At 34.8% G+C, this 16,003-nt stretch overlaps 1 protein-coding gene across 1 annotated transcript in view; it reads right to left on the reverse strand.

The window, feature by feature from the left end:
• Nucleotides 1–2,013: 2,013 nt before the first annotated feature.
• REEP3 (receptor accessory protein 3) overlaps nt 2,014–16,003 on the reverse strand; it is an 89,402-nt gene continuing 75,412 nt past the window's right edge. The window contains exons 6-8 of the mRNA XM_072971438.1: nt 14,765–14,912; nt 6,191–6,336; nt 2,014–5,528 (exon numbers count right to left, since the gene is read on the reverse strand). Of these exons, the coding sequence (XP_072827539.1) occupies nt 5,472–5,528; nt 6,191–6,336; nt 14,765–14,912 (351 nt within the window). The 3' untranslated portion in view covers nt 2,014–5,471. The remainder of the gene's footprint in view (nt 5,529–6,190; nt 6,337–14,764; nt 14,913–16,003) is intronic.

The raw sequence follows: 16,003 nt of genomic DNA on the forward strand, positions 1-16,003 counted from the left end.
ACATTAGCTCTTTCCTTGGTTTATAGATTTGGAACTTAACAGCCAAATTCCATGAAGCAATTCTGTAAATTCTCTCGATATAGGTATAGATATGGATATAGATACAGATACACACACACATCCTCTTGGTTCCATTTCTCTGGTGAACTCTGATTAACACGGATAACACGGATACCTACTATTGACTCCTGGCACTAACTGTGAGCTATTGTAACACTCAAATTTAGAGTGACAATTTATGCCTAACGTTCTGAAGAGGGAAAAAAATCTCCACATATATTCCAAACTTTTTCCCAACATTTTGAGACAGGGTTGTGTCAAAACACATTGGAATTCAGCCAGATACTCTAACCTGGGTTCATCGACTCTTCCCACTTACCTTTTCCAAGTTCTAGCATTAAACAATGCTTAGGAGAGAAACACTTCTCTTCCAAGGCTGATGTGCAAAACCATCTGCTCCTGTTCTTTACTTCCCATCTCTCTTTACAGCCTTCTCTCTTTTTATATTTCCCAGAGATAACAGTTGAAAAGATAGGAAACTGTGATCCTTGATGGGACTCAAGGTTAAAAGTCACCTCAACAAATTTGCAAGGCTACCAAAAAAAAAGTGGTAAAGTTTCAGGAACATCAGCCTTAAATAGAAGTTATGCCCTGAGGACTTCAGGTGAGAGACAATGATGGCTTAAACTGGGAAAGATGAAGGAGGGTTGAGCGTAATGGTCAAATTCAGAATGTATTTTGGAGAGAGCCAAAGGGACTTCCTAATGTATTAAATGAAAGAAGTAAGGGAAGGAAGAGAATCAAGAATTTAAAAAACCAAAAAACAAAATCTGCTTTGGGAGAAACCAAATAAATTATTAAATAATCTAGAAGAAAACATCGAAGCATTAATAATACTCACTCCAAACACTTGGTAACAGTGGATTTGTTATTTTTAAGGCAAGAATTATTTTCCTTAAATTAATTGTGATGCTCTCCTACTTGGATACAGGCATTGTGCAGAAATGTAACAGTCACAGTAGGGACTCAAGAAATATTTCTGAATGAAAAAAAATGCTAATTTAATTTGCATACAATGCCAAAATACCACACTTTCCTGTTTTTCCCTTCTTTCAACTTGCCTTTAATCTGAGATTGCAGGTGAACTAAAAGTAAGTGGGAGTGACATTCCTGCTTTTTTTGAGCACAGTCTCTTGGTATCCTGTACTTAGGGACAATTATCAATCTTGGGCTTTAAAATTTCAGTTCAAAGCTTTATCTTGTAAAAAGCAATTTAAAAAACATTACCAAAACCAGACCATAAGGAGAGTGGTTTAAGGATAGAATACTGATGGATAGGTAAAAGGGCAGAATGTTTTCCAGGGAACAATGAATCAGTCTCTGACATGATTTTTGTTCCATGAATCTCTTTCTCAAGAACAGTGAGCCACTTACAGGAAGACTAAAACACTGAAAAAAAAGTTGCCGTTCATAATTCACTGTGTTCTTTTTGAATTTTTATTTAAATGTCTAACTTCTTTGGATCATCACGAGGATATACATCCTAATAGAAATGAAAATATAACTCCACTGGAAATACTTTAACATACTTTATATAACGTAACGAAGTAGCATGAAGAAACTTTTTTAAACACAGAATTTCTCTCTAAAGCTTAAATGCAAGGCAGGCAGATATCTAACTTTAAAACAGATGGAACCCCAGAACATTTCCAGGATACATAAAATTGAATTCTGTGTTATATTTTATGTCTGAGACGACTAACAATATAAATTGATGGCTAGGGTTTCTGTACTAATTATTTTTTTCTATTTCTTCTTTCTAACATCCAAATTTAACAATTCTTTCTTTTGTAATCCTGTAGATGAGCATTCCAGAATGTATATGATTTTTATAATTTGCTCTGTGATTTGTAAAATTAAGCATGTGCATAGGTTGTCTATTATTTAACTAAGACACACTCAATAATAAATAATAACAATTTATGGAACCCAACATATATACTCTGACACAAGTTATCACTTATAGAATGAGTTTATTTTATATTAAAGTTTTCAAAAAAAAAAACACATTTGTAAAATTACCCCCATACTAGGCCTAAAGATAGCCTTTACAAAGAGATTAAAAAATTGCAAAACTGCTTTTTTGTTAACTACTGAAGTACAGAGATTTAAAAGGTGTTAGAGGAGAAGATGTTACTTCATGGTCAAAGTTTAAAGAGTTAATATACGTTAAATCTGCAGGATACTATTAGAAGATTAAATCTTAAAAACATTAAGAGAAAAAAGGCTGTACTTTCTTTTCAGAAAGCTTTACTCTTGAACAATGTTGACTAAGAAATATACACTGCACACAGCTATAACAATAATCTTGTCAAAATGTATCTAATTGCTTTGCAAATGAATCAACTTACACAGCAGAAAACATAGGAAATTGCTTTTCAATACATATTAACTCCTTAACTTTCCTGACAAAATAAAAATTTAGTCCATTCCGATTAAACAATACAAATTACTAATATTTAACATAAGATAGTATTGTATTATTTTTAACAATACAAATGTTCGAGCATTCCAGTGCACAAACTGTGTTACTCCAAAAAATAAAAAAATAAAAAGAAAGAAAGCAAATATATTCATCTAATCAATGTTTTACAGAAATTTAGAATATTTACATACTTTATAACACTGTAGAAATCTTTGGTGGTGGCATATGGATTAAGTTCCCTGAAAACACTTCAATAATTTTGTTCCATCAATCTGTGCAGTCAAGTATTTATAATTAGAATGCTGGCAGCATCATTTTCTAGCCAAATCCATGTATATACATTAGTGAAGTCAAGGAGGGAATCTTATGTGGGGTCTAGGTGGGTTTACATAATTAATTACTTAGCAATAAGGCTTAATTCAGACTCATTTTTATACCAGAAAAATTACGGTAAACTAAAGAACAGATTGATTCTTACTTTCAAACAAACTCTGGAAATAGTTAATATTCATGAACAAATTGAATGAATCCATAATAAAACACTGACAATTTCTGGGTAAACTTTACAGCTACCAAAACAGTGCCCTAAAGGCTTGTGCAGCATCTAATGCCCATTCACCAAGTGGTGGTGGTGGGAAGCAAGGCACTGTGGTCTAGGGATACATTTACCTCTAAAAGCATTAGATTTAAAAGCCAAGAAACAAAAACTAACCTGTTCTACCTTAAAAGAAATGAAAATTTATAAGCTTATTATACAAAATTCAAAAGAAAGGGCATGCTAAAACACATATAAGAGAAAAGAAGCAAAATTTAAGAAATGTAAGAAAAAGAAAGAAAGGAAATGATAGAACAGCGAAATGACATTGACTGTGTGTAAGGATGTAACAAATACATCAGAGGAAGTGTTGTGAATATGAAGAGATGCAATTAAACAGAAGGACTAGCATTACATTTTTGAGACTGGTGTTGCCCTAATTGATTAAACGTTTTCATTTTAAAAGTGTAGAAGGATAAATAATTCCTCCAATTTAGGACAGTATTTATGAGCTTACTGTAATTAAAGAATAGGTTTAATACTGAAATTAGACTTGAAAAAAGTACAGTCGTGCAAATCAGCCCCCAAAGGTAATGTTTTTGATACAAAGTCACTTATGTGACCTTGTTGGGCAATTTGAGATGACACTGCCCTTATGTAGGAAAGACAAGCATGGTGTACGTAGCATTTGTATTTGTTAGTCTAGTACTAGGCAATATAAATAAAACACTCTGCCAAGAGTTTATAATCAGAATTCATAAGAATTTTGAACGCAAAGAGTATTTTCAGAAACCAAGAAGCTAAAAATTAGTCAAGGTAAAGTAGAGGAAGATATTCATAGAATTAAACTTTGGGGAAAATAAGTTGAATGAATTTTTACTTGGTGTTGCAGATCAAGAACGTGAGATAATCTCAAAAACATTTTAAGACTTGTATCAAGAGAATTGTATGAATTATACTAAGGTACTCTTGAATAAACATTCTGTCCTCTACCAGCACTCTGAGGAGGTCCTGAATATACATTGCCAGCTGGCTTTATTTCTTAAAAGGTAGAAAGGTCAAAGATCTCACAAATCTCCCTCATTGTTTTTTCTTTTGGACAAATAAGCAGAACAATCCAGTAAATTATATGAACAAGGATAATTGTACAAATCTGATTACTGATCACTAAAACCATCACCAGAGATACCCTGACTTAGAGTTCATAATGCGTAGTTATCTATGCCACCTAAAAAAGCCTCAAAGTTCAGTAACTTAAAATCTCTTGGATTAAAAAGACTTTTTTTCTAAAATCTATTCTAATAACTTCTAATATGTAAGATTAACAACATTTGTATTCTGCATTGGCATGTAACTTCAGGAAATTATCTCAGCCAGAACGGAAGCAATGCAAATGGTTCTAATCAATGCCAGATTTATAAATCAGCAGCTCGTAACAGTGCCAAGCTTGAAAGGATTGACTGTTGGATAATTTCATGAATTAGAAGATACCTAAATGCTATTCTGGTGTCTGACTCCATTTCACAAAACCTACCGCTTTTAAAAGCTGAAAATGTAACCAATGTTAACAAAAACATGCTAAATTCAACTACAACATAGAGCTAAACATGAGAAACCGGTAAGTGTTTACAATAATTTCTTATCTGTAAAGAAGTTAAGTAAAAGTAGTTAAAATTGAACAACATGCTCTATTTTTTTATTATTAAAATCAAATGAATGTAACTAGTGAAACCTACAGGAAAAGAGATGATGTAATTCAAGGCGTAAATTTGACATGTCAGAATATGGCAAATAACAAAGTTAGTGTTAATAAAACTTAAAATAAACGTACAGTTGTAAAATAAGTAAACAATTTTCAAGTGTGCAAAACTAGTTAGGAATAAAAGTGCTATATAGATACCTGGTTTTCAAATATTTGTTTTGAAAACTTTCACTTGATGGTGGAAAAACTAGAAAGTATTAACAAAGTAAAAAATTTAAGAATATATAGAACATTTTATCTTACATTATACCCTTGTCCTATCACTGCTGAATCAGAAGCCTATTTAATTTCTATCCTCATGTGATAGATAACGTAAGTGGAGGTAAATACAATACAGTATCACAAAGGCTGATGTATCTTGAACCATAAAAAGACTCTTTTCAAGTATACCGTGGGTTTTATGTTTCATCTTGTATCCCAGGCACCTAATGTTTTTGAGGAATTTGAAAATCAATTACACAGTTTTCTATTATTTCTGATATATATATGCACACATATATATTTGCATAACTACCTTAGATTTGGAAGTAATTGTTAAAGAAATAAAGACTATTTAAATTGATGAAAGTAAATCCTATCACCGCCACAATTTAAAGAATTATTTTAGTGTATAAATCCTGAATATATGATGTTAGAAAAAAATTAATGTATTAGTATAATTTGTCTTGGGATACTTGAAGTGTACATGGCTAAAAATACACCTGTGGTCTCTTCTTCACTTTGTATTTTAATGACCCATACCGCACCTAAAGAGAGAAATATTGTTACCAATCAGATTTTGAAATTAGATAAGACTTAATAGTTCATAATCATAGTAATAATTTTTTAACTTTTCTGATATAAAGAATCAATTATTCTGTAAGTACAAAATAGACAGCACTACCTATATACTCAAAAATGTAGTTAGGGCTTACGATAGTTATAACAACAAATAGAGACATTAACTTGTTATTTATGCTTTGCTTGGTACATGTCAATGAACATTGCTCATAGATCTGAGGTCATTCACTGGAATCTGCCATTGCTTTCTGGGCACAGAGACATTATTATAGATAGACTTTTACTATTAATCCTTATTGAGATTTGTTTCAAAACAAAACTATGTAGTTAATATAGTTAGCTTCCTTTCTTTGTTTATGCGTAGGGCTGGCACTGGGTACTTATGACAACCATATGATTTTGCTAGGTGAGAATACCATTTTCTACTTAGAGTGGAAGACTAGGAATTTACCACTTTCTAAATTTCCAGAGATCCTAATGCATCTGATCTAAGTAAAGAATTTTAAATATAACTGCTGCTCTACCATTCTAATCCTTCATTTATGGACCATTAACATCCTCAATGAAAATGCAGCAGAGAAATTCCTTACTACTAACCACTAGGAAAACAACTCTATACTTGACTAACCTCTTTTCGGCCTTTCACGGTTTTCACAGATTTCATGCTTTGTGATCTTCGCAGCCCTTTGTGTGTTAACATCTCATCATCTGAATATGGCCCATCCACTTCTTCATCTGTTTTCTCATCTCCGTCTCTCAGTGGAATTCCATAACCTAGACGAGTTGTCAAAACCAGCATGTTTTGGTAAAAGGATGCCAGTCGGGACTGCCTCTTCACTCTGTCTGCTGGCAGTTCTCTGCATGGCCTGCATTTGCCTGCTTACTCCTCTCCCCTTCTTGTCTGGGATGTGTTCCATGCCCGTCACCCTTAATCTTTGCCCCTTGCACTATTCTAGATGAGGCTCATAACTCATTTCTTCCAGGAAGTTTTCCTTGACCATCCATTTCTATTTTTACTATACATTTTTAAGAATAATTAAAAAGTTTTATTTTTGAGTAGGTTAGCACATTTATCTTGTTCAAAAATTAAAAAAAATATTTATAAAACAGAAAGAGACTCACAGACATAGAAAACAAACTTATGGTTACCAAAGAGGAAGTGGGAGGAGGGATAAATTAGGAGTTTGGTATTTACATATACATACTACTGTATATAAAATAGATAACCAACAAGGTCCTACTGTATAGCACGGGGAACTATACTCAATATCTTGTAATGGAAAAGAATCTGAAAAAGAATAGATATATATGCATAACTGAATCACTTTGCTGTACATCTGAAACTAACACAACATTGTAAATCAACTATACTTCAATGAAAAAATAAATCAAAGAATATAAATAGATACATAGTGAAAAGTCTCTTCCCACCCTTTTTCCTTTTTATGAATTCTAAACAACCTAAGCAATAGTGTGTTTTTGGTCTGTCATTTGTACCTTTGACTTCAATTAGGAATTAAGGGTCCTTCCCACTCCCATGTGTCATACTTCTTGTCAAAACCAGAAATGGTAGGGTGAACTTAAGGAGTCATATAAGACCCAAAGGAGCTAGAACTTTGGGCAAGATAAGTTCACTGTGGGCAGGTGAAGATGTTAAATCAACACTGTTGCAGCTGCTGAGATAAAACCCAGCCAGACAGGCTACAGTAATTAGAAACACCACAGGCTATGATGACTGATGTTAGCCAAAGAAAACAGCCAGCATCAGGAAGGTCAGTGAGAGATCATATGGGGGCAGGAGTCGGGGGGAGAGTTTAACTCAGTGGTAGAATGTATGCTTAGCGTGCACAAGGTCCTGGACTCAATTCCCCAGTACCTCCATTAAAAATAAAACAAACAAACAAACAAACAAACAAACAAACCTAATTACCATCCTCTCCCCTCCAAAAAACCCAAATAAACAACAAGATTGTGCAGGTGTGCTCACAGGCTGCTGCGTGTAGCTACAAAGACTTAACATTGGCCAATATGCAGACATCCAGGCAGTCAGGCTGGTTATTGTCAGGAAGTCTGAGAGCATCCTGAGGATGGGATTCAGGGACAGGAATGCTCCCATTCCTGAAGCAGTAGCTCTCAAACTTTATTAGAGTTTATTAGCAAACTTATTAGCATATGTTAGAGTCATCTGGATAATTGATCCATCCACAGATTGCTGGGCCTGGGGTGGGGCTGAGAATCTGTACTTCAAACAAGTTCCTAGGTGATGCTGATGCTACTGGTCCAGGGCCCACACTTTGAGAACCAAGGCCTGGATGAAGTAAGAGAGGGGCCCAAGTCTAAGGCAAAAGAGAACTAGGTAGGTTATAAAGACAAGAGTGAAGGTACAAGGCCCCATTAAGTTTCAAATTCTCCTTTAATAAAGATAAGGAGCATAAATACCTAAATCTTCAGGTGAGGAAAAAAAAAAATAGCAGGTTTTCCAGGCTTGAGAAGGAAGATGGGATAGGCTTCTTGCATGTGAAGAAAAATATCCTGAATAAATGTATATTAATCTGCTCTCACAAAACATGAATAATCTTAACCTCACTAAGCACTTACGTTTATCAGTAAGATAAACATATTTAAATATATGTTAAGCAAGTACACTTTTGTGCTGCAAGACTTCTAGGCTAGAAATTAGGAAGGACTTGGAAGTACAATCAGTCATTATTAAGGCCAGGGTCCTTTGCTTTCCCACAGCAGTCAAAGGAAGTGTGTTCTGTGTAGAAGAAATTAGTATGTACAAAGGGACTAGGACAGTGGGGAGCATAATTGTGTGGAAGAGCTATGAGGAGGCCAATGTGGCCAGGGGAGAGGATGGGGGTCAGCATTCCTAGGAAGATCCTCTTGGTACAATATTAAGTGGGGGGAAAAAAAGTATGTATAGAAAAAAACAAAGGAAAAACATATAAATGAAACCATTCTATCTGTTGGAAGTGAGCTTTTAGTTGATTTTAAATTTCTTCACTTTGCCTATAAAAAAATTGCCAAATTTTTTATTTAAACGATTGTATTACTTCTATAATTGGGGAAAATAAACCAGACAAAAAATTTTAGATTGCCATTTCTAGATTTCTTTCTGTTGCTGTTGCTTATACAAAATTCCTAATCCCAATATAATAAAACGACGGTATCAAGGAATCATGGAAAAGAATCAGAAAGGAAAGCGATTATGATTGAAAAGTTTAAGGCCACGGATGAAGCATAAGACTGCATGTCAACAAACATGGCCCTAGCTACTTTAACTGCCTCTCACTTTATATGATTAGGAATTGGAATTTCATTCAAAAAGATGATTATACATACCTCTTATTCTTTCTTTGTTTCCTAACTTCAGCTAAGAATCTTAGCTTTCTAATTGTTATTTCAGGAAAAGTGATGGATTGATTAGTCAGTTATTCCACAGGTATTTTTAAAATACTGCTAAGTGTGAGGCACTGTACTGAACTATGGGGATACAATGATGAAAAAGATACAACTGCCTTTTACTTCCCTAAGAAATCTACAGTCCACTAGACGAAACAGAGTCTAATGCGCATCACAAAACCGTAATAAATGCTGCAAATAGAAGATAAGGACAAGGTGCAATGGGAGCACACAGTAGGGGAAGGGAAGTGGGTTGTGAAAGAAGACTTCCTGTTAGGAGGTGGCAGCTAGACTGAATCCTGAAAGGCTCATGATTGAATATACCTCGCACATGAAGGAATGGGAGACCAAGGCTGGGGAGCTATTGAGTTTGGACTTCATCGGAGAACAAAGTGGGGCCGTTTAAAGCTGAAGGGTGATGTTATTAGATCTAGGTTCTTTAAAAGATTCTTCTTGTACTTTGGAGAATGAATCAGAAGTGGATGAGACTAGAAGCAGGGAGGTTACTGCAGTACAACAGGTCAGAAATGATGGAGTCCCAGGATCGTGGAGAGAGTAGCCAAATTTGAGATCTATGAGGAGGTGAAATTGACAAGCTTAACTTAGCAACTTATTAAACCAAACTGCATCAAAAAGCGAGGAGTCAAGTCAAATATCTTCGCTAAGATATGCACTTTCTATTCCACATTAAACCTGAAAATAAGTGTGTATGAAAATTCTGCTGTGAGTGGTGGAAATAGTGTAAGTCAAAGTTGTCTAAGGATTTAAAAGCCTTCAGAGGAGGAGGGGGAGACCTGAGATTATGAGAGAAGCCCATGTCTGGATGCCATATCTGAGCAAGGAACCCAGTGAGCTGGCTGAGTGGTTTGTGGGTCTGCCAGTCCCCAGGCAAGATGAAGCTGGTGGGGGTGCTGCTGGTGCCAAACAAAGGTGATGCTAAGGCCGGCCACTTTACACCACCAGTCTAGACTGGACAGAGCCCTCAGAATGGTGTCGTCCATGCACATTCCTGAGAAGCAGTGACTGGGGACCTAAGAACGAGGAGCCTGCATTGCTGGGGGTCCTGGGGCCTAAGACTGCAGCTGTTTGGCCAGCTTCAGCACAGAGCTCTGATACCATTTTAGGAAACAAGCAGATCTTAGAGTTGGTATGGTTCTACCTCCTTGTAATAGTGACAATAGCCAATACTGATCTAGTATTTAGCATGTACCAGGCACTGTTCTAAGCAATTTTCATGTATTTATGTAAGTGCAGATTCATGGAAAGTTTGACTTGGCAGGAGTCTTAGCTATCATTGTGGAAGGAGCCCTGCACCCAGGTGAAGAGAAATGAGTGCTTTGCCACTTACTAGCTGTGAGACCTTGAGTGAGTCTTGCCTCTGTGGGCCAGTTTTCTTATCTGGTAAGGTGGTGAGACAGATGGGAGATGAATAGGTTTCTACATGAGAGCCAACTCTGAGCCAGTTGAGCTGCTGGGAGCACTATGTTGATGGGATTCTGAGCCCATCGTGGAAAGTGCCACCATCCATTAGCAATGTCTGCCATGGGCACGGAATAAGGTAGGAGGCATGTCACCTATTTGCCGTCTGACTAAAGCATCTCTAAGATTCCCTCCTGCTAAATGGTTTGAATTCATGGTTACAGTCAAAGTGCCTCACTAAGTGTAGTCTCTTTATAAAGTAAAAAGAGAATAAGAATTAGGTTAGGAATCTTGGCTATCTCATTTCTGTCACTGAGTACATAGTCTTTGACAAGTAATTTGATCTCCTTAAATATCAGCTTATTCACTGACAGAATAAGGATAAAAATATTTAACCTATATAGTCATCTTAAGAATTAAATAAATATGTAAAGCATCTAAAACAAGAAAAAGCAGAAGTCTCTATATCTGCTGGTATGTTGAAACTGAATGTTGAACCACTTTTAACTAATATGGGAGCAGCAGGTTCTTTGCAGAAAAAAATATTTCCACTTATCAGAATGTGGTATTCTTTCTGAGGAACTGAACATCGTGTTCAAGGTGTCCATTTTTTTACCAAAAAAAAAAAAAAAAAAGCATTTGGAGGGAGCTCTTTTTCCTGAAGTGACAACATCAAAGCAGCACTTCTCTTGATCAGCTAACCTCAAACAGCTCAGAGCAGGCCATTATTAGTTTTCAAAAGGGAAACACTTTTCCAAATACTTGAATTTGCTTGTGTTCTGAGGTAAATGTATTGATTATGTGAACTGGGAAACAGACTTTGCAATGTGAATGTAATTTCCACACTGAAAAACTTAACAATTTGCCTTTCTTTTTAAGGAATTTTGAAAATAAATGAAATAGAAAAAAATTCATGGTATAAGAAAATGAGTACCTTGATTATTTTCAAAAGGAGAGGTAGAGTTGTTTTATTTCTGATTTTAAGAGTAATTGGTTGATTAAAAAAATGACTAAAATCCCACAACTCAGAGCTAAAGGCTGTTAACATTTTAGTGATACCCTTCCAGACTCTTCTTTATATACATATACTTGAAAAGTAGCTTTACATATATTAATCCATTTTATCATCTATCTATTATGTCTCATAACACACGTATTATTTCTTTGTTGTTCTCTCCCCGACAACCTGGCTATGTTTCCTTGTAAGTATAAGCTGACTATTTTTCATGGCTAATAAGCCACCTTTTTGCTTAAACATTTCCCTTTGGCATTTGGCTTGTTCCAATATTTTGTTACCATAAACAACAAGAAGAACATTCATACATCTTTATACATACATCTTTGAACACTTGCCTGATTATTTCCTTATGACATATTCCTAGAAGTTTCTTGCTGAGTTAAAGAGAAAACATTTTGATAATTCTTCCCAAATTGTCATCCAGAAGGATTATTCCACTTTAAACTCTCATACAAAGTGTATGAGAGTGTTTGTTTCCCAGAGGCTTGCTGTGGTGGTTTTAATACACGTCCATCTACAAATTGTCTGACACTCTACTCCCCTTCCCTTAAATTTTGAGGGCCTTTGTACCTGCCTCAACAAATGGCCACAAGGCAGAGTGCACGACTTCTGCCTGTTTCTCTTGGGACACTGGCTCTGGAAGCCTTCAGCCCCCAGGGAAGGAGCCCAATGACCCTCAGAGACCATGTGGAGAGATCTAGAGAGAGATGTCTGAGAAGCCCCAACTGGTTTAGCTGCTGGCTGTTGGACTCTTCCCAGCTCAGTCGTCAGACCTGTGAGTGAGGAAGCCTTTGAGATTACAACTCCAGCCCCAGGGGCTGTCTGACTGTAGCCGCATAAGACCCTGAGCAAGAACTACCTTGCAGTCCAATCACTCCCAGATCTGGGAGCAAAATAAAGGACTGGAATTTTTCTAGGCCACTGTTTGTGGGTGGTTTGTAATGAAGCGATAACTTAGAAGAGTTACCAACATAGAGCACTGTTAACTAAAACAAGTTTTTTGATAATCAGGTGAGCAAACATTACAATTGCTACTATTTTAATTTACTCTGACTATTGGTGAGGTTGAGTATCTTTTTCATTTATTTCTTGGTCAGCTGTATTCTCTGATAGAATCGACGACAATTGTCTTGTAAGGATTCTTGGATTGTTAAAATTTGAACCCTTTGCCTGCAACATATAATGAGAATATTTCTTACAGTTTGTAGTATTTTGCCGTTTTTGATGTTGGTTCTCCCCACCCCATATGGTAGTTTTATGGGGTTTTTTCTATAGAAAAATCTCTCAGACTTTTCCTTTATGTTTTCTGGTTTTGATGTCATTCTTAAGAAGTCTGATCTATCCTAAGAATATAAAAACATACACAGGAATTTCCTACTATATGGTTTAATTTCTTACACTGAAGTCTTAATCTTTTAGATTTGTTGATTGAAGCTTTGAGATAGAGGTATAACTTCATTCCCTACCCTACCTTCTAAGTCTAGCAGTTATCCTGACGTCAATTATTAATCTGCCTTTCCCCAGCCAGGCTCATCTTTCTCATCTGACAAACTACCAGGTATACCTGGACTTGTGTCCAGATTATGTTACAGTACTATCTGCTATTACCTCCTTTTCAACTATTCTGTCCTGGAACCATACTACTTTAGCAAAAATATTGTCAAGAGAGAAAGTTTTGCTTAATTTTTTCCTTAGGGAAGAAAAGCTCAGAATACATACTGTTCTGTAGAAAATGTGGAACTTGGGCAAAGTAAAGCAATTAAAAATTTTATTTTTATAACTGAACAAGGACTTTTCTTGTAATGCTACCATTTACTTTGTATTTTTACAAATCTTAAGTTATTTTAATTCCATGGTTTGAAATTTAGCAGAAGAACTAAATGGCACCTCCTTATTTTCAAATATTTTAGTCATACCATCTTAAATTTAATAAATGAATGTCATAAAAATAGTGCTATAGATTTTCATTTTTATAATCCTGTTCTCATTTAAATAATTGGAATATAATTCTTAACTAATTCTAAGGTATAATTATGAATAAACTGCTGCTAAAGGATGCAGATTATGGGACTGAATCAGCAAAATATATACAGCAGACTCCATAATCAAAATCAGTATACCTAATTTTAAATGCTTAAGAAAACACCTATATTAGGAACTGCTTTTACGTTATTAAAGTATTGAGGATGATGGTTCAAAGTTCAAAGGTTCCTCACTCTTAAAGATGTCAGTACCTTAAGCAATGGCCAGTATTTAATTATTACCTCTTAGTTAATAGCCACCAACTTTGTAAAGTTATTCACTCTAGGTAGAACTTAGAAGAAAGTTCACAATTTTTCCTTTGTTAGAAGAAACTGTTATCTTATTCAAATTCATTTTAATTATAAAGAATGATTTTCAGTCTCCCTCAAAAGAAGATTTCTACTTAAAAAAAACCAAGTAGCCTTATTTTTTATGGACTTAAAAATATGTTCATAAAAAATTTCCTACAGATGTTAGTTCTTAGCTGAGCCTTTAACTATAACTTCTTTTTTAAATTGAACTATAGTTGATTTACAATTTTGTGTTAGTTTCTGGTATACAGCACAGTGATTCCGTTATACATACATACATTATTTTTCATATTCTTTTTCATTATAGGTTATTACATGATATTGAATATAGTTCCCTGTGCTAAACAACAAGTAGGTCCTTGTTGTTTATAACTACAAATTTCTTATATGTGAAAAAATAACTAAGAAACTATGTCTGTTTGTTTATGTGTATGTTTCTACAATCACAATAATTTATATAAGTTTTAGAACGTTATCAACTATGACATGCTCATAATATACATTACAATGTACTATAAGTTAGTTCTTAAACTAGAATACATAACTTCAACACATTTTTCCACTGGAGTAATCCTGTTTTCAAACTGGTCCTTTTGTCACCTGCTTAAAACTTTTATCTTATGAGTCAATATCCTTATTTGTTTACAGCACTTACGGTAAAGAGTGTTTAATTACAAAATTCCTTAGATGTCACTACATGGTTTGAATAGCAAGAGTATTGATCACAGGTCAGAACTATTGCTGGTGGTAGGGAGGTGATGGGAACCACACCCACTGCTGCTAAAAATTCATGGCAGCACAAGAGAACACTGCTACTTTCTTAGCTGTATTATCTCCAGAGTCAACAAAAGGCAAGCACTCTATTTAGAGAAAACTTATACAGTTGAGCGTAAAGCTCAAAACTGTAAGCTTAAAAATAAATTTTGTCTAACCAAATTCAGATGGCTACCAGGTATTATTTTAGTACCCATCTTGACTCAAAATCCCAATTATGAAAGAACAATACATTAAAACAAAACAAGCACACCTGCTGATTCACCAGAGGCTGGTTTACTTTTCTTTTTTGTTTCTGGTAGAGGTTGATATGGTCTTTGTCCCACGGGCTCATCACCTTGGATAGCTGTTAGATCATGCATACTGAAACTTCGTAAACGTTCCGTTATTGCTCCTTGGCTCTATTCAACAGAGAAGTGATAGATCCAAGAAAAAAATACTCTTAAAAATAGTGATATATTTACAATTAACTTTTTGCCAACATTTTATCATGAAGCTTATTCGCTTTATAATGAAACTTTCAGAAAATCTGAAAGATTTCTACAGTAGATACCCATATATTGTTTACATTTTGCTGTATCTGCTTTACCACATATATACCATCTATCCATCCATCAAGCCATCCCTTAATGCATTTCAAAGCAAGTTACAGATATCAGTACACTCCACTGCCAAGCATTTCTTTAGATTTAATTTGAAAATGAAAAAAAATGTATGATGAGTTACCCTCACAGTAAAACATCATCCATAATTTTGCTCTCTCCTAAAACTAGCGCTTTAGGGCTTAAGTTTATGATTTAGAGGAACTTTTTAAAGTTTTAAAACTAAGTCAGGAGTGGTAATGGCTCTACCTAGAACACATTAAAAAAATTTTAAGAGCCAAAGAATCTTTAGAATGAAACGATATTCAGTTAATGAATTCACCATCTGGCAAGGCATATCTGCGACTACACCATTTGACTTTAAGTCATTATAACGCCTTTTTTTTTTTAAATAATATGGTAGACACTAGGCACAAGTGGGTATTTAAAATTCAGGTAACTAACATTAAATAAAATTGAAAATTCAGCTCCTTAATTGCATTAGTTACATTTCAAATGCTCAACAGCCACATGTGGCTAGTGGCTACCGTATTGAACAGTGTAGATATAGAATATTTCCATCATTGCACATCTTTTAAAGGGACATTTCTGAACTTTTCAGACATAACTACATTTCCCCCCTAAAGTGTAAAGCTTTGTAAAGAGAAAAAAATAATTTCTAAATTTATCCACTCTGAAATTTTGCATAGCATATAGATGACCCATTTCTTATTTATAGCTGGATTAAAAATATTCTTCTAAAGGTTTTCTTTTATACTTAATATTTCTTCTTCTCACACGTGAATTTATGATTGCCTCTAGTTATAATGTTACTGTAGAAACTCATCCATAATGGTTCATCTCTAAATGTTAAAGCCTAAAGCACTATAAGCATTCCAACATTATTGCTA

Source organism: Vicugna pacos, chromosome 11, assembly GCF_048564905.1.
Source record: "Vicugna pacos chromosome 11, VicPac4, whole genome shotgun sequence".
In the NCBI taxonomy this organism is placed as follows: domain Eukaryota; kingdom Metazoa; phylum Chordata; class Mammalia; order Artiodactyla; family Camelidae; genus Vicugna; species Vicugna pacos.